General features: G+C 38.4%; 1 protein-coding gene across 1 annotated transcript in view; it reads left to right on the plus strand.

Moving 5' to 3' along the window:
• ITGA2 (integrin subunit alpha 2) overlaps nt 1–23,778 on the plus strand; it is an 82,253-nt gene extending 58,475 nt beyond the window's left edge. Inside the window, exons 16-31 of the mRNA XM_032205586.1 lie at nt 472–608; nt 2,037–2,176; nt 3,300–3,451; nt 4,560–4,670; nt 4,977–5,059; nt 6,491–6,632; nt 8,281–8,373; nt 9,308–9,384; nt 9,483–9,566; nt 12,403–12,505; nt 13,336–13,446; nt 13,966–14,070; nt 14,381–14,494; nt 16,689–16,778; nt 20,310–20,426; nt 21,178–23,778. Coding sequence (XP_032061477.1) covers nt 472–608; nt 2,037–2,176; nt 3,300–3,451; nt 4,560–4,670; nt 4,977–5,059; nt 6,491–6,632; nt 8,281–8,373; nt 9,308–9,384; nt 9,483–9,566; nt 12,403–12,505; nt 13,336–13,446; nt 13,966–14,070; nt 14,381–14,494; nt 16,689–16,778; nt 20,310–20,426; nt 21,178–21,267 — 1,749 coding nt within the window. The 3' untranslated portion in view covers nt 21,268–23,778. The remainder of the gene's footprint in view (nt 1–471; nt 609–2,036; nt 2,177–3,299; nt 3,452–4,559; nt 4,671–4,976; nt 5,060–6,490; nt 6,633–8,280; nt 8,374–9,307; nt 9,385–9,482; nt 9,567–12,402; nt 12,506–13,335; nt 13,447–13,965; nt 14,071–14,380; nt 14,495–16,688; nt 16,779–20,309; nt 20,427–21,177) is intronic.
• The last annotated feature ends 1,393 nt before the right edge of the window (nt 23,779–25,171 follow it).

The raw sequence follows: 25,171 nt of genomic DNA on the forward strand, positions 1-25,171 counted from the left end.
ATTTGATACATTCCAGGTCTGTAAAATAATAATAATTTAAAAAGTGGTATTTGTGGAAAAGTATTTCAAGGATCTTTGCATATCTCATATATTAATATAATGGTAATAATTTTAATGTCACTGTCCATGCTGACTTTCTGGTCACAGAAAATATTTGTCAGAAGTCCTGTTAGGATTCCTATTCTTTGAGTTGCTCAATGTAAGATGGAAAAATTTTCCAGTAAGTACTAGCTGGCATAAAGCAGCCAGTTACTTGATTTACTACCAAGACAGAAAAATCTAGTCCATTGTCTGCTCCAACAGGGGAGGAAAAAGTGCTTAAAAGCATTTGAGAAAACATCCACACAAGTTTTTTGTTTAAACAATATATGACTTATTCAGAGAATATCTGCAAAAATCCATTGCTTGGGCTAGTATCTACAGACTTAAACACTCTTCATGGCAATTTAGTAACCAGACTGTCTTTCCCAGAAAATTTTAGGATCGGATCCTGCTTTTGGAAAACAGCTCCAATTCTTTGGAAGATCAGTAGATGGCCATAGAGACTTAAATGACGATGATATTACTGATGTATCAGTTGGTGCTGATGGAAAAGCGGTTCTGCTTTGGTTAGTAAACTCTTAGAAAAGCTGCACTTAATGTTTCAGATGCCAGTCAAACATTTAGTTAATTAAACAGCAAAACAAACAAAACAAAAATGTATTTTATTCCATGTGTTTTGCACTAACATACTTAATGCCTCGTCACTACAATTACAGAGCTCAGAAACGGCATTGGACTTGTCGAACAGACATGACAAGCTAACCTACAGAGCAGGGCTGCATGGGGGAAGCCAGGTGGCAGGGGCTGCTGAGAGGGATGCACGTTGGGATGGGGAGGGCTGGGAGACATGTGAGGGCATGTGGTCCAGAGGAAAAGGCTGGGAGTGGGGCTTGCTGGGCAGTATTTGAAACAGCAGGTCATACTTCAATAGCTGCAGAGTAATTTTGATAGCTGAGTCTACCGAGATAGACAAAACCTCTTCCCACACAACCTGCGTGACCTTTACTAGGTGGCAGGCTGATCTGCAGGAAACAGTAGTCCTGCAGGGTGAGGACAGAGAGCAGTGAAACAGTGTTGGCATCTACTTCTGGCAAGAAAACCACCTTTTCTGGCAAGTGGACCTTACCAGTGCAGTCAGAGTGCTTTTACAAAACAAACAAGAAAGGCCTCACGGAACCCAAATCTTGTGGCTGCCTAAGTACCACTATTTCCATGAGGAGCTAAGTTACAATGTAGCTTGCTCTCCAGCCTGTCACCTATCTTCTAGTCTGAGGTTCCCTGTTGTAACAAGAAAAAAATCACTGTATTGCTACTTATTTCATAATAAAACAAGATTATACAAAATGAATGGTCAGTTTGGACCCTTGACCCATGACAGAACTCCTGCTGGTGCTGATAAGGAGGGCATTAAAGAAAATTATGCTTCTTGGATTATCAGCATCTGTTTCAATTTGATTAATGAAGATGCTCATTTTTCCTTCACTCCAACATTTGGTCTGATTAACGAGTTTCACTTTTGATTAAAGTGTTTGCTTTTACACGTAGGGTTCCTTTGAAACTATTCTTCAAAATCTTGATTAATTTCATGAAAGTTGTTTTTTCTGACAAATAAGGATACAATTAAAATGAAGAATTACGCTTTCTTGCCTTCCTAGAGGAGCTGAATGACTTTTCTAAAGGAGCAGAAGAGGGCTACTTGTTGGGAAAACAGGGCATGGTCTTCATTCTGTTATCTTAAGGGAATACTTAGGGCATCAGGGTAAAGACATTGATTGTCCATTAATTTGATGTGATAAATTATTTATTTTAATTACTGAAAGCTACTGTATCAAAAAACTCAGTTACATGCAAATAAAAATAATTTTGCCAGTGCCATAAAATGTATTTACATTCGGGACCCAAAAGATCAATATTACATTTACATGCAGAAAACAGCTTCTAAGCTACCCAGTGCTCTTGAAAATCACATATAACCTTTTACAAATATTTTTCAGGTCACAAAGCATTGCAAATGTGTCTATAATTGCCTCATTTAAACCTGAGAAAATCAGTCTGCTGAACAAGAACACAGAAATAACTGTTAAAATATGTTTTCAGGCTACATTTAGACCTGCTAACAGAAATAATCAAGTGGGTAAGAGTATTTCAATGGCTTGTTTTATATTAATTTCTTCAGAAGTCCATTATTCAAATGAGTAGTGGAAATATTGCATTAAATGTCAAGGAAGGTGAAATCACTATAAAATTTAAGTGCTTAAGAAAGTGTTTTTAAGATCTACTGTCATCACTGCCTCCATAACCTTTGATAAATGAGGACTTAACAATACAAGGAAAAGCTGTCCACCAAAACCCAGGAAATGTCATTACTAAGAAGCTATATAGATATAGATATAGATCCTTTGCTCACTAATTCTATTGTTTTTCTTCAGCTGGTATCATTCAGATATGGCAAGACACTTTAGGAAGGGTAACTGGGTATTTCTGGAGAATGCGCCTTATGGGGACAGAGTCTTTGTGAGCTAATAGTTTCAACAGCAGACTGCAAACTTTTCTTCTCTCTGGCAAGCACAAAAATAATTCAGCACAGAATTTCTTCAGTACAAAGTTAATTTCCATAAGTTCAATGCAGATTTCAGAGAACAGTAGAGCACCAAATATTTCTGAGACTAACACTGGCCCCTTATGAAGCTATTTAGTTAAACATTTTTGTTGTGGATAACACCAGTTGAACTGCTTCAGTGCTCCATACGGTGTCTTTAGGAACTTCTGATTTTTAGTAATAAAATAAACTTCCACAGTGTATTAGTCATCATATGAAGAGAAGACCAATTATAATGTCATTGAAGAGAAGATGCAGGTTTTCTTTATAGCCTCCTCAGAACTGAGGAATATGGGTGCAAGGCTTCTTTATCTGCTGTAATCCTGGCACTGCTGGCTGGCTCCTTGCCTGAGTTGTGGGCTCAGACATCTGAGACACCTCAGACATCAATCAGTGGAGACCAGATTGATTGCCATTTAATGTGCTCTCTGTGGATAAGAATTTACTTCAGGATTTAAACTTACTTGACTGACTTGGAAAACACAAGGGAAAACTTTATTGTTTTGTGAATGCTCTGTGTTTAACAAACCGTGAAAAAAGTAAAATATTTATAGTGGTTTGGAAAGCCTGGTCATTCTGTAATGCTGGACATAGTAGTGAGATCATAAGCATTAAGGCTGAGTGAAAAAAAAAAAAAGTACTATTATTCTTTTTGTAGCTATAAAGTATAATGCAACACTGGATGCAGATCTCCAGTCCTCTAGAGTGACTTCCAGAGGATTGTTCAAAGAGAACAATGAAAGGTACATGCAGAGGGATCTTCTGGTACGTCATGACGAGAATTGTGTTCATGACATCTTCAACGTACAGGTAAGTGCAACTGCGAGAAGCCTCATGACAAAAATGATCAGAGGAAGATATTGATGAATTTTATGTCTGTAAGATGAATTTCATATTCCTCTGATTTCATCTTCATGATTTAAGTTTCTCAAACTCTCCACTAGTGAAAAATACACAATAAGAAGCTGATTTCAAAGAAACTAATAACAACTGACTTATTTAGCACAGCTGTTTAGGACAGTAGAGGCCATTGTTAATTATGTACTTCAGCTCTGATGTAACACAGAGCTCAAAGTCCATAGTTTCAATAGATTTTAATTTCCCTTCAGTAGATTCTTCCATAAAGAATCCTCCCTAATATATGCAAATGTTTTATCTCAGATTAACAACATTTCAGGTGGGCTTTTCATCTATGCTATCCCTAAGTATGCACAAGCTGTGTTTGGGAAAAATAAAAATAAAAAACATCCACCTTTTCCTAGAACCGAAGACCAAATGCAGCACTGAGACTTGCAGCAAGCCCTCTGCATTGTGCTAGGTCAGGTAGTTAAAAAGCCAAAGGACTGATTAATGCTTTGCTTTGCAGTATTTGCAAACCACCAAGGTTAGAGCTGAATAGTAAATAGGAGTGTTTTCACATCCCTCTTTCTGATACTTCCTTGTTTTATTCATTGCATACCCAAATACTGTGAGGGCAAATATTTTTGAGTTGTTGATCACATCTAGTGTCATTGTGGAGCCATGGGCTAGAGAGAATTTACCCAGAACCAAGAAGGAGAAGAGACACAAAAGGGGTATTGTGTTTTAGTACTGCCCAGGGCCAGCTGCTCTCTGTGATGGTAAAGCAGAATGGAATATGAATTTGATTTCTGCAGCCAGGTGAGAAGAAAAATCACCTGCTGGTGGCTTTTGAGAACCAGCTTCCACAGATGCAGAAAGTCAGCATGTTTCTTAGCTCTAAAAGTGTGATGAATAGAGTCTCCAGGAATGTTTAGGAGTTTTATCACGAAAAGACTGTATTGTTACTTCCTTTTTAGAGCAAATATTACTTTACTACACGTTATCAATTTACAGCAGAATTACCGGTTTTACACTATTTACTGTGCTGACAGCTATCAAATGAACATGTGTTTTACAGGAACCTTCTGATGCGGTGAATTCCCTTAGTTTGCGTGTTGACATTGGCCTTACAAATCCTGGCTCCAGCCCTGTCCTTGATATATATTCTCCAACATCTGTGGCCTACAGTGTAAGTATACAGCCTTACTAATGGAAAAGACACGGCTATACTTCTGTGCATAACATGTGCCCATGCCAAAATGCTACATACAAATAAAAACTGGTGTTCTAGTTAAGTGACTGGACTGAAAGCAGGCACTGGTACTTTTATACCTTGGAATTGCATGGGCTCTTAATGCTATTTGGAGAGCCTTTCTCATCAGCAAAATAACGATGTGCTTCCCCTCAAAGGTGTTTAAGACTACTGTGACTACGTAATTTTAAAGTAGAGCACTGTCATTCCGGATTATTTTTATTATTATTATTTGTTTTGTAGATTCCTTTCATTAAAGACTGTGGTGAAGATGAACTTTGCATCTGTGATCTTGTTCTGAAAGTCCAGCAGAAGGGAGATCACAGGTAAGAGCTGAATAAGTGGAATTGGTGGGGTCAGGTGTTTTCTTAGTTTTCATAGGTTGGTTTTTCTATAGGCTCTGGATGAATTTCTAGATTAGAGTATCTTTTTAGTCCAGCACCTACGTTTAGAATCATAGAATCAGCACAGAATCACAGAATAGTTTGGGTTGGAAGGGACCTTAAAGATCACCTAGCTCATTCTCCTCAGGGCTGCTTTCAGTGCATTCTCCACCCAGCCAGTATTTGTGCTTGGGATTGCTCCAACCCAGAGGCAGGACCTTGCACTTGGCCTCATTAAACTCCATGAAGTTTGCACAGGCCCAATTCTTCAGCCTGCCCAGGTCCCTCTGAATGGCATCCCTTCCCTCCTGTGTGTCACCTGCACCACACAGCTTGGTGTCATCGGCAGACTTGCTGAAGGTGCACTCAATCCCACTGTCTGTGTCACTGACAAAGGTGCTAAACAGCTCTGGTCCTAGTACTGATCCCTGAGGAACACTACTCGTCACTGGTCTTCACTTGGACATTGAGCCATTGGCTGCAACTCTTTGAGTGTGACTGTCCAGCCAATTCCTTACCCACCGAGTGGTCAATCCGTCAAATCCATGTCTCTTCAATTTAGAGACAAGGATATCATGGGGGACAGTGTCAAATGCTTTGCAGAAGTCCAGGTAGATGATGTCAGTTGCTCTTCCTCTATCTATGGTACTTAGAAATAGCAGAAGGGAGGAAAAAAAATAGTAATAATAATTAGCATTTCTATCTAAATAACTAGTCAAGGAAAAAGAGGAGCAGTATGATAACAGATACAGAAGTAGGATTCTAGTCAGTGTAGACAAACCTGATTTTTGGTAGATTAGGGATGAGTAGCCGGTGAGGATTCGGAAGAGTCAGGTCTGGCTGTCTGCTGTCAGAAAAGGAAAAGTGCTGGGGGAGCAGCTGTGGCTGTTTAGTCCCTCCTGCAAGGAGCAGAGGGGATCCTCTGCTGTGCTACTGGCTGTGCTACTGGGTATCAGAGATCAGCTCTTTGGGCAGCACATAATTCAGAACCATATATTTACACACATATATTTACAGTATGCAGAAAGACTGTTTTCTCCTGGAGCTGCCATATGACTCAGCCACCCATTCTCTGCCCACCTTCTCACCAGGATGGAAACCTTGAAAATTCAGCAAAGTGACTATGACTGTACAGAATCAAGGTCCCAAAATTTAAGATGACATTAATTCTGTTTGGTTTTAAAAAACACCATCACAGAGTTTCTCATGTCAAAGGGTTTAGAAAGCAGAAGCTTTATATGTATAGAACATAGGAAATGTCTTGCTGTGCTTGTTATTCTTTGTTGACTAGAGGCAACACAGTACAATACGTTCTCATGATCCACAGCTGTTCTGGTACCTCCGTTTACAACATTGATCTTTACCTTCCAACAGCAAACAGCAGTTCATTGTCAGCAGCAAAAACAAAAGACTAACATTCAATGTGAACTTGAGAAATAAAAGAGAAAATGCATATAATACCAGAATCCAGGCTACATTTTCAGACAACTTGTTTTTTGCTTCTTCGTCTTTACCGGTATGTGGTACTCATCTTCACTGTTTCTGTTACTGCCACTGATTTTTCCAGCTACTCAGGAAAACATTTTTTCTTTCTATTAGTGCCTGTCCCAGGAAAGGAGAATGTGTGTGCAAACCTCTCTCCCAATTTATTTTCTTGGCTACCAGAATTATTCCCTTCAGCATGTCAGTTTATATAGGTCAAGGAGAGACACTGCCAACTCAGCATAAAAGTTGGCAACCTGTTGATTTTGACCTCATCTCAGTATTTCAGTCATCTTTTCCTCACTTTAGGCCTTGACACCCACATCTGCTGATTGACTCCCAACAACATAGTTGAATGCAGTTGCTGTGCCACAGGGAATTCGTATCTGATAAATCAAGCATGCAGCATGGATGCACCTTTAAAGCACAGGCTTTAGATCTAGAAATAGTATTACTGCCAAAGCCATGCATTTCAGCTAGACAGTTAATCAGATTGAAATGATTGCTATACCAGAAACTCTTCTTATAATGAATTGTGTCTTAGAAAAGGAAAATAAAGGAATTTTACAGACTATTTTGGAGAGTGCAGTAAATCTTTAATCTGAATTGTTACTTCTAAACAATTCATGTAGGATGAAATCCAGACTTCAGTGGATTTCTGTTGTCAGGCTGCTACTGGAGAGGTGTCTGATAATACGAGGGGTGAAATCTAGAGCCATACTGAAGGGAGAGGAGGGATAGGAGCATTTATCACTGCCCAAGAGCTGTATTTTCATGAAGAGTGGACTGGCAGAAGTACTCCATGAAGTGCTGAGGTTGCTCCTCTAATTCCGTATCCTGTTACCCAACAAAATTACTCACACCACTCATGTCAAAAGACCACACCAGAGCTATGATTTTCTTCTGCTTTAGAAGTCCATTTGATTAGAATTCTTTCAGCCTGCAAGTGAAGATTTTGCCTCCCAAAATGTTTCTGTTTCAAAGGGGAGGATTTTTATTTTTATTTTTATTCTTATTTTTATTTTTATTTTTATTTCTTGTTGGAGTGTAAGTCGTGAATATAGTGTCTGGTATATGTCTACCATAAGTGTCTGGTAGGGATGTGTTTAACAAAAAACAGTGCATTTTAATTAATTCTTTTCAATGTTACAATAACTGGCTATGGTCTATGCGTCTGTCTTTCCTTTGATGTGAGATGATGACATGCAAAATTTTCTGCAAATTAATAAATAAACTTTTATGTATTGTAGACTTTCCTACAAAAAGTATGGTAGAGTTCTCTGCACACTAAATTCTACAGTGAGAGTAGTTAACTGTCTCTCAGGTCACGCAAATATGACTGTAAAATTTGTGTAGTATTGCTGTAAAAAGCATGGTAAGACAATACAGTAGGCAGCCTGTACTCTGGGCTGTATTCCTTCTTCCAAGTGCCACACAAAATTCTCACAAGATCATGAGAGCCCACTGCAAGGACACAGGACCAGTCCTTATCCCACCTTTCTCCTGCCTCACCCCTAGCCTTGCCTCTCTTTCCTACCTGTCTCATCTTTAGAAATTATTCCTGTAACACTTAGTTGTACTACCCCTTAATCTAACACAGGTCCTGTTGAAGATACGAATTGTGAATTTCCTGTCTTTTATCAAAAACTGGTATTAAGATGACTTTTCTTTTTCCTCTGCAGAGCGATGGGACTGAAGTCTCATGTCAGACAGGAACAACACAAACTACAGTCATTTGCCAAATAAGCTATCCAGTTTTCCGAACAGGACAACAGGTACAAATTTAAATAACCTTGAGTGATACTCCAAAGCGTAGTTGTTTTCCCCTATATCTGCATGTACTGGTGGTGAGCATTTTTAGATATGGCAGTTTTTAACTTCCCTTGGGTTTCAGAGGCACTAAAAGGAGCAAACTAAGGGCTAAACTTTTGTGACCAGCCTACTGGATTAAATAAAAAAAAAAGTTCTAAAACACATTTATTTCTACCCATGGATCCTCTGTAGCTCTGTAACTCTTGGAGAATGAAGACTGGGGACTGAGAGCAGTCAGGCACTGTGCGTAGCCTCTTGGGAGCACAGCACAATTCCATCAGACTGAGATGAGAGGGATGGCCCACACAGCCCTAGGATAGATCATATAAACTTTTTTTCATATATCCCATAAAATTTGGGGGTATCCCTGTTTTTGTGGATCTTAACCTCTTATTCCCCTGGGGCAAAAGAGAAATAGTCTTCCAGCCTCTAAAATAATCAATTGCAGCAATATGAAACTTGCCAGAGGTAATATAAGTATGATATTCTGCTAAACCAAAAAAATCAAAAAAATAAAAAAATAAAAATAAAAAGCTTGTTTATTCTGAATTTTTAATGGCTTTCATCGAAGTGAACCTGATGCAATGATTCAAATTAAAATGTAAATAAAAAGCTTGTGTAAGTGCTGGTGTTTAAGAATGTGACTGAAGCAATGCAAACACCTTTTGTTGCAGCTTGTAGCTAGTCATGTATCACTTGAAAGTGCTTATAGCTAATGTTTACAAAATGATGTCAATTTGTACATGAGAGAAAAAAGATTCTATAGTATTAGAGATTACTGAAATAGTACACAGAAATAGGAAAATTCAGTTACAGAGAAAAGTTCTAGATGTTTGCTCAGAGGAATAATTGTGTTGCTATTGCTAAGTGTTCTTGGTGTTCTTGTCTCTTCCACAGGTATCTTTTGATATTAGTTTTGATTTTAACCTGAAAAATCTTCAGAATATGGCAGTTCTAAGTTTTCGTGCCTTGAGGTAAAGTATATAATTTTATGGAAGCAAGTTTTGTATTAATACAATATTTGTTCAAAATAATATTGTAACACCTGACTTAAATGTGTTTTGATGAACAGTGAAAGTAATGAAGAGCAAGAACAGGACAACCAGATCAGCTTATCAATTCCTTTGCGGTATGATGCAGAAATCCACTTCACAAGGTAAGTTGAATAATGGAAAAAGTAATTGTCATTTCCTTCAAAGACATTAGAATATAGTAACAGTCCTGAAAGACCACTGATAATATACTGAAACTTATTTTCATTTTGGAATTCATAAGAAATTTTTATATTGTCAACAATAGCAGAACTTCATGTTCTTCCAATAATCTTACACATAAAAATTTATAGAATATGTAGTATGAAATTAGGGATCCATGTTTACCGTCGTACAATTGTTACAGGTGATCAGATGCTCACATGGGTGGAATATGTATAAAACTCAAACACTGCCTATGGTTTTGATAATAAAATTAGTATATGCTATATCAGGATCAGTCTCTGGTTCTCAGATGTTACTGAAATTGGATCAAATCTGAAGTTAAACAGATCAAAACTGAACAAAACAAAACAAAACATTCCAGTTCAAATCCGTACCTCTCTCAGCAAAGAACATTAAGGAGAATGAGAGTTTCATGCCCTTGAAACTTCTTATCTTCAGCCCTTGAAATGTCCAGTGTTTTTGGATGTACTGAAATTAATAATTAATATGTTACAGTTCTAGACAAGAATAATTCCAGTTACAGTTTATCCAAAATTACAAATAAAACAAAATATCCAAATTACAAAATGATTTGACTCTTAGTTTAAGATAGAATATTTTACTTTCCATCAAAGAAAAAAATGTGTTCATCTTTTCTAATTGCTGGATTTGTAGGATAAGATATTTGGTTACATCTGATGCACTTAGTCCCCGTTAGTGGAAAAAAAGGCCTTTACCTCCCAAAGCATTCCAAAATTAACAAATGCAAAATGGTAGAAAACAAACAGCAATTGCTCAAACCATGACAGAAGAGTGAAAAAGAGGAAGCTATACAGAATTTAGGAAACAAACGTTCAAAGGCCACTGTAACCACAAGAACTAGCTCAGGTCGTGGCATGAATATGGACCCGCAGTACAGAAGCTGATTTTAATTTGCAGTAGCAGTTTCAAAATATTATCAGGCCCAGGATTCACCACAGTTGGGTGCACCAATTATAGTCTTGTAGAATTTTTCAGATTTTTTAAGTTGCTTAAATGCATGTATTTAGGTTAGTGATGCAAGTTCTTTCAACTAACTGGGAAAGTCACATGAGACATCAGCAGAAGAGATTTTTATTATTCCAGTTAGCAGCAGCGCAGAGACTACAGAAGCATCTGAGTAGGTGCCTATCACACCAACTTAAGTAGTAGTTCCTGAGGAATTTGAAAAAGTGCAAATTTAATCAGCAAATTTAATTTAACTGAGCACTAAGAACAGAAGCTCAGTGCTTCAGAAAAGACCAGGCAGAGAGCCTGTAAAAGAGTTACTCAAGATAAAATAGTGTTTCAAGTTCAGATGCGTCTCCTGAAGTATGAGAAAATGCAATTTCATATGCAAGTCAGGGCATGAAGGAATCTCTAGAGTTGGAAAAAAGATTTTAGTTATTTTTGGTGATGAGCCAGCTTAAAGGAAGTACACATTAAGCCAATGCACAATTTTTAGTGCTTCCCTTGGAGATAGCTCATTTATACACCCTCTAACACTTAGGAAATATCTATCTGGAAATAGCTCCTTCCTGAGGCAGGTAATTTAGCAAATAACTAACTTTTTAATTTACAAGGGTTGAGAAAAAAAGTGTCAACTCATTGAAGATAGGCTTTTCTAGTGAAAAACCTCCTGATCTGGGTTTTCAGAGGTGGGAATCAGTCTTATCAGTGACTTCTGCAAGGACAAGGAAGCTGATACCATGTAAACTAGAAAGGCTGGATATTTGAGCAGTAAGGAAGCAGAAAAGGCTTCATGGGGGTTTTCCTAGCAGACCTTGTCAGAAGGGTCTTTGAGGAAAGGGCCCTTGGGAGGAAGCATGAAGAAATGAGAAGGATTCCTGAAACAGTATGGAAGAACACAACTGATCAGAAAACATCTCTTTGAGACTGCACACATTAGTTTGGGATTGTGTACACAGATGTTACCCAGATTAACTGGATACAGCTGCATTGCCAAACAGAATGGATCTGTGCTGTGTGCTACATGAACAGCTGATGTAAGGAGTCATGATAGCTCCTTGTTAACTCACTCGCTAGCTTTTCATGTTCAAAACTACTCAACTAAGCCTCCTGTAGGATGAAGACCAAAAAGATTATGGAGTGGTTCAGCAGTAGTAGGTGGTCACAAGGAGCATATGGATGCAATTAACTACACAGGGATGTTTTTGTTGTCTTTGAGCACACACTCACCTGGTTGAACCCCTCGAGCATCCACAGGCCCTCACAACCTGTTTTTCCATCTAACACTTGTAATTTCATGATACAGTGGGCTGCAACCACCTTCACATTACTTTAGAAATTTTGAATGATAAAAACAATAGTAATAAAGAAAGTGGATGAGAGCAGACTGAGGGCTGTAAGGTATGTGGCATGCATACAAACAGGGTGCTGTGTGTTTCCACACCCAGGCAGTGAGGAAACAAACCCACTTGTAGCACAGGGCATTAGGGCCAAAAGTTGTAATTTCTGCCTGGGAGGGGAGCTTGCAGTAAGGTTCTAGATGCACTTGCCAAGCACGAGTTTGAACAGAACCTACATCTCATGCTGCCCTGCTGTCTTCATGTGCTCGGTTGGCTTTGGGCTTCAGTATAGTACTTCTTTTCTTAACTAAATTTTTAAAGTTCAAACAGCAGTACAAGTGACTGATTTTCCTGCAATTATAATTCTGACCTGATTCACAAACTTAGAACAAACCAAAGCACATTCAGTTACATATGTTTTCAAAGTAGCTGCCAAACTGAAATGTATTGTTTTATGGTTGTTAACTAGGCTTGCCAACATCAACTTCTATGAAGTATTCTCTGGTCATAACATTCCTTCCACTGTGAATAATTTTGAAGATATTGGCCCTGCATTCAACTTCTCAGTTAAGGTTAGTAAATGTTTCTGTTTCTGTTTTGAGAAGCTGCCTTACCTCCGCCTGCAGCTAGGTCCCAAAACGCAGTTGAAAAAAAATGCTTCTGATTTCACTATCTGATTTTGATGCTTTTGAATCAGTCAAATAGGGGAAGAAAATTGCAAATAGCAGGAGGGATAAATCCTTACAATCTTCATGAGGTCAAAAATGAAATTTGAACTTAAGTGGAATGGTGGAGGGATTGGTATTGCACTGTTTACATATTTGGAAGAGAGTTAATATTAACTTCAGGCCAGCTTACACTATTTGTTCACAGAGCTAATTTGTCTTCTGCTCACTTGATAAAGGAAAACAAGTCTTTGCAGGCTTGGACTTTGAAATTGGAAGTTTGGCAAGGGTTAAGTGCTCAAACAAGATGCAGGAACTAGCCAGATCACAGCATTTATTACACAGCTCAAAAAAAAAAAAAAAAAAAAAAAAAAAAAAAAAAAAGATACAAATATGCAACGTGGAAGAAACTTTAATTATATTCCCTTTATATTCTTGTAACTGCTTTTGTAAAAGCCTGTTGGTTGTTGTAGAATATTTGCTTTTCAAAAAATACTTCATGCAGATAACAAGAGCTTTGCTAAGGAAACAGGTAAGGGCCTGAAGCTATAGAGTATGCTTTCCACTAGGGCATAATTTCATTGTTTGCCCCAGTAAATGTGACAATACAAAAACATTGATGCAAAATGAATCCAGTTCTTCCATAATCGTCTGTGATTTCTGATTTTCTTATTATACCAAATACTTTATGTGTATAAAAGTATTGCTAAATTAATTGTGAGCTATTTATTTTGCAGGTAGCAACAGGAGGAATTCCTGTGAAGATGGCAACTGTGAAAATCGTTCTTCCAGAGCTGACCAGCAAAGACAACCCATTGATGTACCTAACTGCAGTTGACACAGATCAGGTGAAGAACTGCACTATATAAGCTGATATGTTTGGGGGTTTTAACCAGCACCATTTACATCAGTTATTTCCTTCACAGTGTATCTGAGATTCAGATAATCCCTGCCATTTCTGTATGCCCCATGCCCCTTCCTACAAAGGGATGGGGGAGGACCACAACATCAACTGTACACCAGTCTATTCCTTAGCAGATGCCAATTATCTGTACAGTCCACAGCTGACTTTTCATATGACCCTGGAATTAGGTGGTTCTCCAAGATCCTGGGAAGACAATAGTGTAAAAATGGAATTTTTATATCAGGACAAAACTTTCAATTTAGTCTGGGGGGGGGAATTTATAAGAGTAGTTTAATTCTGATTAAAATACATAGTCTGTTAGATTTCAAAATCATCCAGTATTACATAATTCACAACCTATAATTTCACAGCCACCATGTCATCAGAAGTATATATTGTTATGATGACTATACATTTTGGAGTATGATGTCAACCATTTTATTTCCTGCCATCCCTTTCCTAGGCCAGAGGTGTTACTTGTCAAGCTCAGATAAATCCACTGCAAATAGGAAAAAGACCTTACTCTGCATCTTTCAAGAAAGAGAATTTCAGAGCTTTGAAAGAAATGGTGAGTACACGTCAGGTCTGCAGTACCACAGGACAGGGGTGCAGAGCTGATAATTACTGCTGTACCTGTGGGGATAGCTGTGGTGGCCATGGCGTTTTTCACTCACAGTGCAGGAGTGCCTCCTGTGGATATTCTCACACATACTGCATCTGTCTTAGAGAGAAGCAGCACTACATGTTCTTCACTGTGTGTAAGCACTCAATTTGCAGGCACAGAATAGTAAAATTTTAAACTGGATATTAAAGGACCTATTGTTACAGTGTGCTTTTTAACACATGCTGTTGTCTCTCCTTGCTGTTTTCCCTGGAAGAACTGTAAAAATGCAAAGTGCAGTACCATCACATGCAAACTGGAAGACCTTGTGCTGAAAGGAGAGTATTTTGTGAATATCTCCACCCGGATCTGGAATGGTACTTTTGCTGCTGTGAGTATCACCTGCTTCTTCATGAAGGAACCAATATCCAAGTATTTCCTAGTTCCTGGTATTTTTTAAAGTTCATTAAAGAGAACTTTCCAGTCTAGAAAGATACTCTTTTATGTTATTGTGCTTTTCCAGATTGAAAAGTTGAATAAAAAAGTGAGGCAGCATAACAGAACTGCAAATTTCAGTCCAGGACAAACTCTAAGAAAATACAGTGATAATACAGACCTTCATAGCTATAAAAACATTTTTTGCATCTGTTAAATTCATTTAAGGTGAACTAGAGTTTCCACAAAATTTGATGCAGGACAGCAGAGCAGAGTATAGTCATAGCCTGGAAAATAATGTTGCTTTTAGCTTTTGAATGTCATAGGCTACATAGTGATCATTTTAAGTCACATCAAAATACGAAAAACCTATTGGTGCTGCCAGTTATATTTGTTAGAGAAGGTGTGGATTTTTATTTTAAATTGACTTTTTGTTTTTATCAGAGTTGGTGTCAAGGAAACATTCCTTGCTTAAAGAGCTAGAGGATGCTTAAAAATATGCATCAATAAAACCTTGACTTTCCCATTTTAAATCATAATGTGTCCTCCAGAATATAAATCATCTTGAATCACCAGACTTCTGAAATGAGACTATGTTGGCTCCTCAGCTAGGCAACCAACCAAACTGTCCTAGGCTTGCACAGAGCATCAGGAACATGACGCAGTCTCATTAGTCTGTCTGGCGAGTCTGATGGCAGGTATTGACATTGAACAGCAAGATTGTTGTCAGCTTCATCTTTCAGCTCTTAAAGGAAAAGGTGAGGTTGATAATGTAGTATACTTATGCAAGTGTGTGAAGAAAAGCATCTGCCTGTCTTTAAAGATGGTGTTTTTCAAGTCAGCTGGGTCAAGAACATTTGTTAGTGCTGATAGATATGCAGAAGGTGGAGGCCTGAGTAAAAGGTTGCTACCCTCACAAGACAGTGCATGGAAACAATTTGTTTTCCACTGGGAGATGGGAAGGGAAGACTGAATGTTCTAGTTTTCCTCTCATCTTCCGTTTTGTTTTCTATTTTGTTTTCTGTTTGATTGTCAGTGCAAATACCCTTACAAGCACTCAATGATGCACATCATAGCCTTGTTATTTAGTGGTTATCAATCATTGCCTAAAGAGAAGGCAGCAGATCTGCTGATACCTGCTAATCAAAGCAAAGAAAGATGTGTTTAGGAATCAGCAAGGTGCTTTGAATCACTCATAGGCAGGTTTCTACATATCTAGGAATGCAGGACAGACTACTTGTGCAGGTAGCGGTAACCTGCACAGTCAGTTCAATGCCTTGGTAGCTCATGTTCCCTCTGTCAAGTCCACCATGCCTGGTCCTGCCAGTGGCTGTAGGCTTTTTAGAACCAACTGCAGATATATGGCTGCAGAGGCAAAAAGACAAAGCACTCACTGCTTCTAGAATGGCTGGCTAGTGCTCCCATAACCTGAATCTGTTCTCAGCGGTCCTGTGGGAATCAGGAATCGCCAAGCCTAAGGCATGGGTTTAAGAGCAACACTGAAATGGCAGAATAAGCACAGCCATGCTCCTCTGCCTCTGGATACATTTGCAGAGGAAGTGATATCTGGCATAAAGTCTCATTTCAATTGGGAATTGGCCTAGATTTTTGTTGTCTTTGTTTAAGCTGAGGGCATGATGTCAGAGTTTGACTAGTGGAGAGGAACAAGCCATGGTAGGAAAAAATAAATGAGGAAAAACAGAGAAGCATTGGATAGAGGTGAGGGGGAAAAGAAGGGAAAGAACATCCAATTTCCATTTCTTTCAAAGGCCAGAGAGATTTCTCCCTTTCTCACCATTGTATTTTTCCCTATCTCTTCTCAGCTAGCAGAAGCCACAGATTTGAAATTACTATAAAAATGGGTATATAATCCAATTCTTCTATTTTGTTTGAACTATTTGTTAAAGAGGAAAAGTTAATAAAAATAGCAAAATTAAGTCTGTATTACTGATACATAATTACTTCCATATGCACTTTATCTTGGGACAAATAAAAAGAAATAGCATTTTAATTTTCTTAATACTGTGAATTTCTTCTGGTTCTGAAGACTTCATTTCAAAACAAGATAATTACTTTAGGATGTCTATATTCTAATGAGTTGTCCTGTAACAGAGCTTTACAGTTGTTTTTTTCTTAATCTTCTCTTTCAGTCAACTTTCCAGACATTGCAACTCTCCGCAGAGGCAGAAATCAATACACATAACACTGATTTATTTATAATTGGAGAGAATACCCTAACTGTAAGTGAAGTATAAGTAGACTTTTTCAATCTCTCTTTTCTTGAATTAAACTGATAACATGTAATTTTCAGTGTCATTTAGCAGTACATAGCAAATTACAAGCTCTGATGACATCTGAGTATGTTGAACTAATGTATCCTTTTGGTTATATACAAACTCCCTTAAGTTACTAAAATGTTTTAATTTCAGCTGACTGCTATATAAACAAGACAGTTAAAACCTGCAGATTTTAAATAGATAGTAGAACTATCAGCAAAACTCAGCTGAAAAGTTCTGAAACTCATTCAGTTTTCTGTGCATGAAAAGATCAAAATTTGGACTTCTTTCTCCAACAGAATTAATTGCTGTAGATATATGAGCTCTGGGAAACATTCTAGCAAATCTGGTTTATAGTCTTCTGTTAAGTGTATTTAGTTTGATCTTTGTAGACAGGTGTTTTGCACAGCTCTCCAGCAAGTATGCTTAATCTCATTTGTGAAAGACTGAGGAGCATTTTTGCATACGGAATGGCTGCATATGGACAATATGGACACAGCTAATCTTACGAAAAGTCACCAAACTACCACTTTGCTAGTTTACAATCCTTTTCGCAGGGATAAGTGCTTAAGAATACATTTTCACTGGGCTGTTGTAATAATAACAATATTGTTCTCCTTGTTCTCCTGACTTATCTAGAAAGTGACACTCTTCCATTTGCAAGACTAAGTTTAGGTTTATTTTTACAGGAGTTACCAGCCTCTTTCACCCATAAAAAATAACCAAGTCCTTTGAAGATCAAAGTACAAATTAGTAAGGGAGTCTGTGAGAGTATGTAGTATAGTCCATTCACAGGCAGTGGAAAATTCAGTTAAATGTGTACCAAGACAGTTACTGACCAGCTGATCTGAATGTGGAAATAAGACTATATTCCAGTACTATTTTTTCAGTATTTTCTCATGGAGAAATTTTATTTATATTTTTATTTTATTATTATAAGGAACCTCTAAACAGACCCTTTTCTATCCTAGGAAACCTACAAACCCTGAAGAAGGAAAGGAAATAGATGCATAGGCCTGGAACTACTGCCATTTTTTTTGTAGAAAAATTACACACCTGTATTTGAAGTCTGCTGAGTGTCTCTGTTTTGTGACATGATACTGCTTCTGCTAGGATATGATACTCATTAACATACAATACAAATATTCCACTTATGGTACAGATTTTTTAGATAGCTCACTGTGTATTTTTCCTTGGTTGGACCATGATACTACCAAATTGACCATGATACTACCAAATTTACATTTCCAGTATTGCTCTTGGTGATTCCAGGAGCACCAGAATTCAACTATTCAAATTACTCTTACTTAAGTTAGTTGACAAATAATAGGTAGTTCCTCAGCCAGCCATTAAAACACCAGTTGGACTTGATGATCTGAGAGGTCTTTTCCAACCTAAAGGATTCTATGATCTGCAACTGGGACTTCTACAGCTCTGAGGCAGTGGCTGAGCAGACCCTGAAAGTAATCCACAGGGTTCCTAAGAAACACAATGTGTTTTAGTGAAGTTTACAGTCTCATTCTTACTGGACAGCCTCTTGCCCTGTGAAGACTCTTGGCGAATATGCCAGCTGACAAATGGCAGAGTACCATACACTCTCCCTAGGGCAGTTTCCTTTGCCACTCCAGAGATGGAGCAAGTACCCAGCACTGCACGCAGTGCTTGGGAGCACAGAGTGGTACCCACTTTTTGCCCTTTCACACTTACTTGGAATGGGACAGTGCAGTATCAATCTGAGTTTATTTCCTACTTACATTGCTATTTTAGACAAACAACTGAGGTCGTGGGATTAATCCATCTTAGTAACTACATTAGATATCCACACAAGAGTTAGTACTCCTATAAACCCTAATCAATAGAAAGAATAGGTATTTTTGAGATGCCATTCATCTCAAAGGTGCTGCTAAAAATCAGAAGATGAATTGTGCCCTAAAAAAAGGCCATCCTTCTCCATTGGAGGCCAAGGGCTAACTTGTAGGTAGACACAGTGTTAGATGAGGTGAATTCCAGCCACTGTGTCTTACTGACCGCAGTTGGACTTTAAGGAAGACATTTGTTCTTAGGCATAGATTTACCATTCCAGTAGTGCCACTTCCCTGTTAATCTAATACAGAAAGCATTACTAGGCAGGCTGCACATAGAAATTACACTGTGTTTTTTTGTGTTTTTTTGTGTTTTTTTTTTTAATTTGGATGACCATGTAGTCAAATAAATTAATGTGATTCTAGGTGGGGAAGCTGCTTGATATTTGTGCGTAAAAGCTTTCAGTTTTTTTCCAATTTGGGAAAGACTGCCAGCTGGAGATCATAACATTAACCTGCTACAATCATCATTACAGCTATTCTGTTAGAAAATACCTAAAGCCAGCCTGCCTCAGTGAAATGAATACATATAGCCACACCTAACACAACATTAGAGCCTTCCAGCAGAAATGACTTAAATCACCGAGATGTCAGTTCAGTGCAAGTTTCCCAGAAAGTTTAGGATTAAATTACAACAGACAAATGCACTGAGCAAGCAACCCGAAGAAAGTAAACCAACATGACTTCTTTTATCATGTTTCAGGAAAGAAAAAAAAAAATCTTCATGCTAAATGCATGTCATTCCAAGCTTAAATCCAAAGATTTGACAGTTCATAAATATTAGAGCAATATCTCCCTGAGCAACTGTGTTAGATGTAACTATACAGTTGGTTATACTCAATGTAACTAGATACAGTATCACCTGAAAATGAATTTACAGACACTATGCTGTTCTGTGAGCTCTCTGGTATTGGTCAGGAAGCACAGGTGTGCTAGAAGCACTCCTGTTTGACCCATACATCTTACTGCAAATTCATAAAATTAACTCAGGAGAACACAGATTAATACGAGAAGACTAGCAAGCTGTTTTGTGGTTTCCAGGAAGGCAGGAACAGCAGACAAAGGAGACTGAGGTGGTACTGCCAGGCAGGAGGGAAGAAATTTGAGCAGCCACAGTGACTGCATGGTGGTGTCTGGCCTCTGATTAGTATTGCCTCCTACGGTTGCCCACCACAAATAATGGACTCTGTAAACACTCAGCTGGAAGTAGCTCTTCTCTAGCTGATGCAGCAGAACTGTCTGTTCTGAGCAGATGGGGCAAGGCTATTCCCAGCCTGCACTGAAGAATCTGTGTTTTACCTAGTGGTAGGGTGTCCATGTATTGTGGGGACAACTGTGAAAGAACTCTTTCCTGGAAAGGCAGAAAGCTGAAAGGAAGAGATTGCTTCTCTGCCTGTTGTGTATAGCCAAGACTGATGAGGGTCCCTAATGGTTAAATGGCACTGCCCTGTGCTACTGTGGTGAAAGCAGGTGTTTATGAACACCAGTGAAAGGTTTGCAGTTCCCTGGCATGTTCCAGTCATTGATCCTGGAATGCATGCAGCACAGCTATTCTTGATAAGTATTTGGTTTACAAATCCTACTTAACGTGCAGTTAACATTAACCCTTAATGCATAATCTCTCTGCTTTTAGATCCCAGTTACAATAATGAAGCCAGATGAGAAAGCTGAGATACCCATTGGTGTTGTGATTGGCAGTATATTGGCTGGGCTCCTCTTGCTGTTAATACTGGTTGCTGTTTTATGGAAAGTAAGTAGGTGTTTATATCCTTAAAAAGAAAAGCAGAAAGGGATAAATACATTTGGGCTATTTTCTTTGGAATCTCGATTCTGCTGAACAAAACTGCACACACAGTTCGGTAGTAAGAATAACATTGCATTGGCATTGCACACTTGATGGGAGCATTTAGAAATGCTTTTAAAATCAAAATTCTGAAGTGAGTCACCATAGAAATTAGCAACATGAAATGATAAATGGGCTGCCAATGGCACAAAATGAGGGCAGCAGCATTTTTGTCTTTTAACGCTGCCTGTCTACCTCCACAATTCACCAACTGGACTCTGAACTCTCATGTTTTGAGTGGGCAAGGATGGGAAACATGAGCAAGGAGAGGACATATGCTGGACAGACAAAAAAAGAGAAGGGTGAGAGCAAAAAGTGATTTACAAAGGGTATCTAGATAAGGGGGAGGGAAAAGTTTTTGTGTGTGCCAGAGCATTGGCTCTTGAAGTCCTGGCACACCAAGGAAGCTTAGAGATCCCTGTACCTTGGCAGGGAGACAACTGGCTACTCAGCACTGCTGTTTTGGCATTTGTGGTACCAGGCAGAAGTTTAAGGTCCAGCTCCTTTCACTTTACAGTTAGGAATCATTTACAAATCAAACACTGAATGTGTGCACATGCATGCATCATGCACTTCTACCATAGTACCATTTAGATTAACTAGGAAATATAACTGTTGATGACTGATTGTGACCGTGTTATTTTAATACTTCTCACAGGTTGGCTTCTTCAAGAGACAGTATGAAAAAATGACACAGGATATAGAAGATATTGATGAAATTACAGAACTCACAAAGGACAAAGACTGAAGATGAAGAGTTACCTGTGTAAAGAGAGGAGATCTGAGCCACCAACAGAAGTTGTGATACAATCAGTTCTTCAGCTAGAGTGCCTTAAAGCTTAATAACATTTAAACATTTTTAATTAAAGTGTCTTTTTTATAGATGAAAATATTTTACAGATTCTACTCTATTATGAGAGTAACTGCAGGACAGTTTGTTTGTTTTTTCAAAAAATGATTTATAGTGCCTTTTCTTGTATATTTTTGCTTTTCAAACAAACTTAGCCTTTAGAACTGGCAGGTCCGGAGTTTACAGTAACATGTTGTGCCAGCAACACTTCTGATCCACTGCAGAGTGAAACACAGCAATTTATTTCAGATTATTGTGGAACAGCATCAGTTCGTAATTCAGTTGACAAATACCATATGTGTAAAGGACACTTTCTATTAAGTTGATGATGAATGTGTGGTGAATACCACTTCCAGACTGGGAGAAGAAAACTCATTTTTTCATTGACTAGCTCCATCCTTATTGTTTTAGAGAAATGATTTGCACCAGCAAACCTTTGTCTTTATTATTCTATGAAGTGGGAACTGTGTATGAAGATGTCTGTGTGTGCTATAGAACAAATGGACAGGCATACTGTTCCAAAATACCACCAAATTCCTTGCACTATGGTCACAAAATACTGAAGTACACTGTGGTTTTTTTTTGGAAAATATTGCCAAATGATACATATAACTGCATTCTGCATACTGTCTCTGAGAAGAAAATATGAATTTCATAACCACTTACACCGTGTTCTCTGCCATATTATGACTTTTTTCAAATATCAACTAGAGGAGCACTACCAATCCTGTTACACTGGGCTTTACACGCGCAGTCACTCTGACATCAGTTTGGCTTTTGACATAAGTAGGGAAGAGACTCAAGATCTTGCCTTTATTTCTGTACTAGAAGATTTTGCAAGACCAAGAGCATGAAGTGAATTAAAGGGGATAATGACTGAGGAACTATGCACTTGTTAGGACAGAAGACAGAGAAGACCTAAGCTCTATAAACTGTGTACTGCACTTTTTTTTTTTTTAGCATCTCAGTGCCCTCCAAGAGACCAAAGTTCAGTGTGACCTTCTTACCTGTCATGTTTTATTTGGTCCCACATCTTCGTGTCTTGAAGAAGCTAACTTATACTTTGTACAGTAAAGTACTGTAGTGCTCTGAATGAACTCTGAGCGCACATGGTTGACTTCGTGTAAGTTACACACATCAAATTTATCACATTCTGGCCGTTTTTAATGAAAGCTCGGTCTCACAGAATCCTATGCTGTAAGACTGGTTAACAATCAGGGGATTTGGCCTTTTGTCTGCCTTTCACTCTGGCAATTATACATATGTTCAGTGGTGAGACAAGATGCGTGTGTTGTCTTTTTATGGATGCTGCCATGCAAGTAAGATTGTTTCTGACTCAAGGTGATTTACTTGAAGAGTAAAACATTTAACTATGTCTAACTGACTCAGAACCCGAAGTCATGTTTTCATTCCCCCAAACCTAGTTTGTCAGTATGACTAGGCACCTTTCAAATTATTTTCTGAGGGACTTTTCAAAAATTAGATGTGATCATATTTGAAAGTTTCATTCAGTCTTTTTTAATCACTCATGGGCCAACTAGTCTCTGGCAACTAACAGCTTCATTTGCGGTGACAGCTGCATTGTGCTCAGTATAATTTTGTGTTTTGGGTTTATTTTGTATCTATGAAAGGTTACACATTTTGAGGTGTGTTTTTTGTTGTTGTTTGGTTTTGTTTTTTGACATTCTGAAAAATAATCTGGATTCTGATCTTAACTGTCAAATAAGATTTTTGCCATCAACTGATTTTATGAACAAAACAATTGTTTAACAAGTTAAAAAAAATGTAGCCATTATTTTATAGATCTAAAGAATAAGGTCCTGACCTATAGTTATGAACGCTGCAGGCAAATGCCCTAAAAATTCAGATAAAAATTTGTCTGCCTCAATTTTTGCATAAACTTGTGAGAAAGAAAACAATATCCCACACCTATATGTATGAGAAACTCCTGCCTAACTAGGGTCATTGCAGTCCAGGCCAGAGGGTGAATTTCACAATGGAGCAGACTGTAACATCTTTCATTTCTGTTTCTGCTTGCACCACAAATGATTTAGGCAGTCATTAGACTTTCTTCTTCCACCTTAGGTGGCAAGTACAGGTGAGTAGCAGACACCCAACTTCTTGGGTATTTAACAGTTTATCAGCTGGGCAGCAATGATTCAATTCACTAGTCTACTCTGGGTTTTATTTTGCCCCAGACAACAGGATTCCCCCTCAGTCCTGGAAGTAAGACTTCTCCCAAAATAAAGGGAAGGCAATGCATAAGGTTTTGTATCTTAACCACTTCAAGTTACTAGTTTCATTTTTCTTTTAAGATTAATACTTACATGGCTAGTTCACAGTTTTTGTAATGGGTGAGTTTACTGCACTTTTAAGTTGGCACAGCCACAAATAATGCTGGAAATATTATGTATATTTTGTACTGTTTTTTGTTTGTTTGTTTGTTTGTTTTGTTTTGTTTGTTTGTTTTGTTTGTTAGTTTTACTTTTTTAAAACAGCATGTTACAGATGAAATAATATTCTGAAATGCTGGGCTTCAGCAAACGCTTCTGTTTGTGCTTGCACGAAGACAAGTCAGGAATACCTTCAACAATTTCAAGTTATATCTGATTCTGGTCCTGAATCTAGTTGCTGACTTCTTGAAGTACTAGATTCAAGTCTAAACTCAAAGTTACATTTAGATTTGTGAACAAGAGAGTTTATAAGCAAACTGACTTCTGAAAGCTAGCATGTAAGCTCTATGGGAGCAGGGACTGTATCTCTGTGGTGCCTACCTGAGGGCCTAACAGCATTACTACAATAAAAACAAGAATACTGCTGAACACAGACTCATTTATTTTTAAACAGCACCCCGAAGAAAACAAATGCTACTGAAAAAGCACTGTATAAAATGGGGCCAAATATGTCATTGTTCCAGTAGCACATAGCAAAAACCCTAAGGGGATGACACTGCTACAAAGAAGCTGCATTTAAAATCTTTCAGGTTATAGTCATGAGTATTACACTACCAGTAATGTAAATAGTACTACTTGTCAGCTCACATTAGTGCAAAATAACTGCATTTGGATAGCTCTGATTGCAGCTACAGCGGCGATAAACCTTACCAGGGCCAGACCTCCCTATACACATCCAGTTATCTTCACTGCAATCTAAAATTACATTGTTTTCTGCCAGTCTCATCTCTTGCATTTATATGCTTTATGGCTACATGCTAAAAATTCCACAGTATCAAATCAATGGCTAGCTAATGTGACATCCATCTACAAGGGCCAGAAGGAGAATCTGGGAAACAACAGGCCTGTCAGTCTGACCTTGGGGCCAGGGAAGCTCATGGAGCAGATTATCTTGAGTGCCATCATGCAGCACATAGAGGAAAATGAGGTGATCAGGCCCAGTCAGCATGGGTTTACCAAAGATAGGTCCTGCCTTACTGACCTGATCTCCTTCTATGACAAGGTGACACACTTAGTGGACAGGGGAAAGGCTGTGGATGTCGTCTACCTAGACTTCAGCAAGGCTTTTGACACCACTTCCCACAGCATTCTCCTCAAGAAGCTGGCTGCTCAAGGCTTGGATGTGTGTATGCTCCACTGGATTAAAAACTGGCTGGGTGACCGGGCCAAAGAGTTGTCCTGAATGGAGTTAAATCCAGATGATGGCTGGTCACCAGTGGTGCCCCCCAAGGCTCAGTACTGGGGACAGTTCTCTTTGACATCTTTATCAATGATAAAGGGGAGTGAGTGCACCCTCTGTAAGATTGCACATGATGCCAAGTAAGGTGCCAGTGTTGAGCTGCTTGAGA

This window comes from Aythya fuligula, chromosome Z, assembly GCF_009819795.1.
Source record: "Aythya fuligula isolate bAytFul2 chromosome Z, bAytFul2.pri, whole genome shotgun sequence".
NCBI classification, from domain to species: Eukaryota; Metazoa; Chordata; class Aves; order Anseriformes; family Anatidae; genus Aythya; species Aythya fuligula.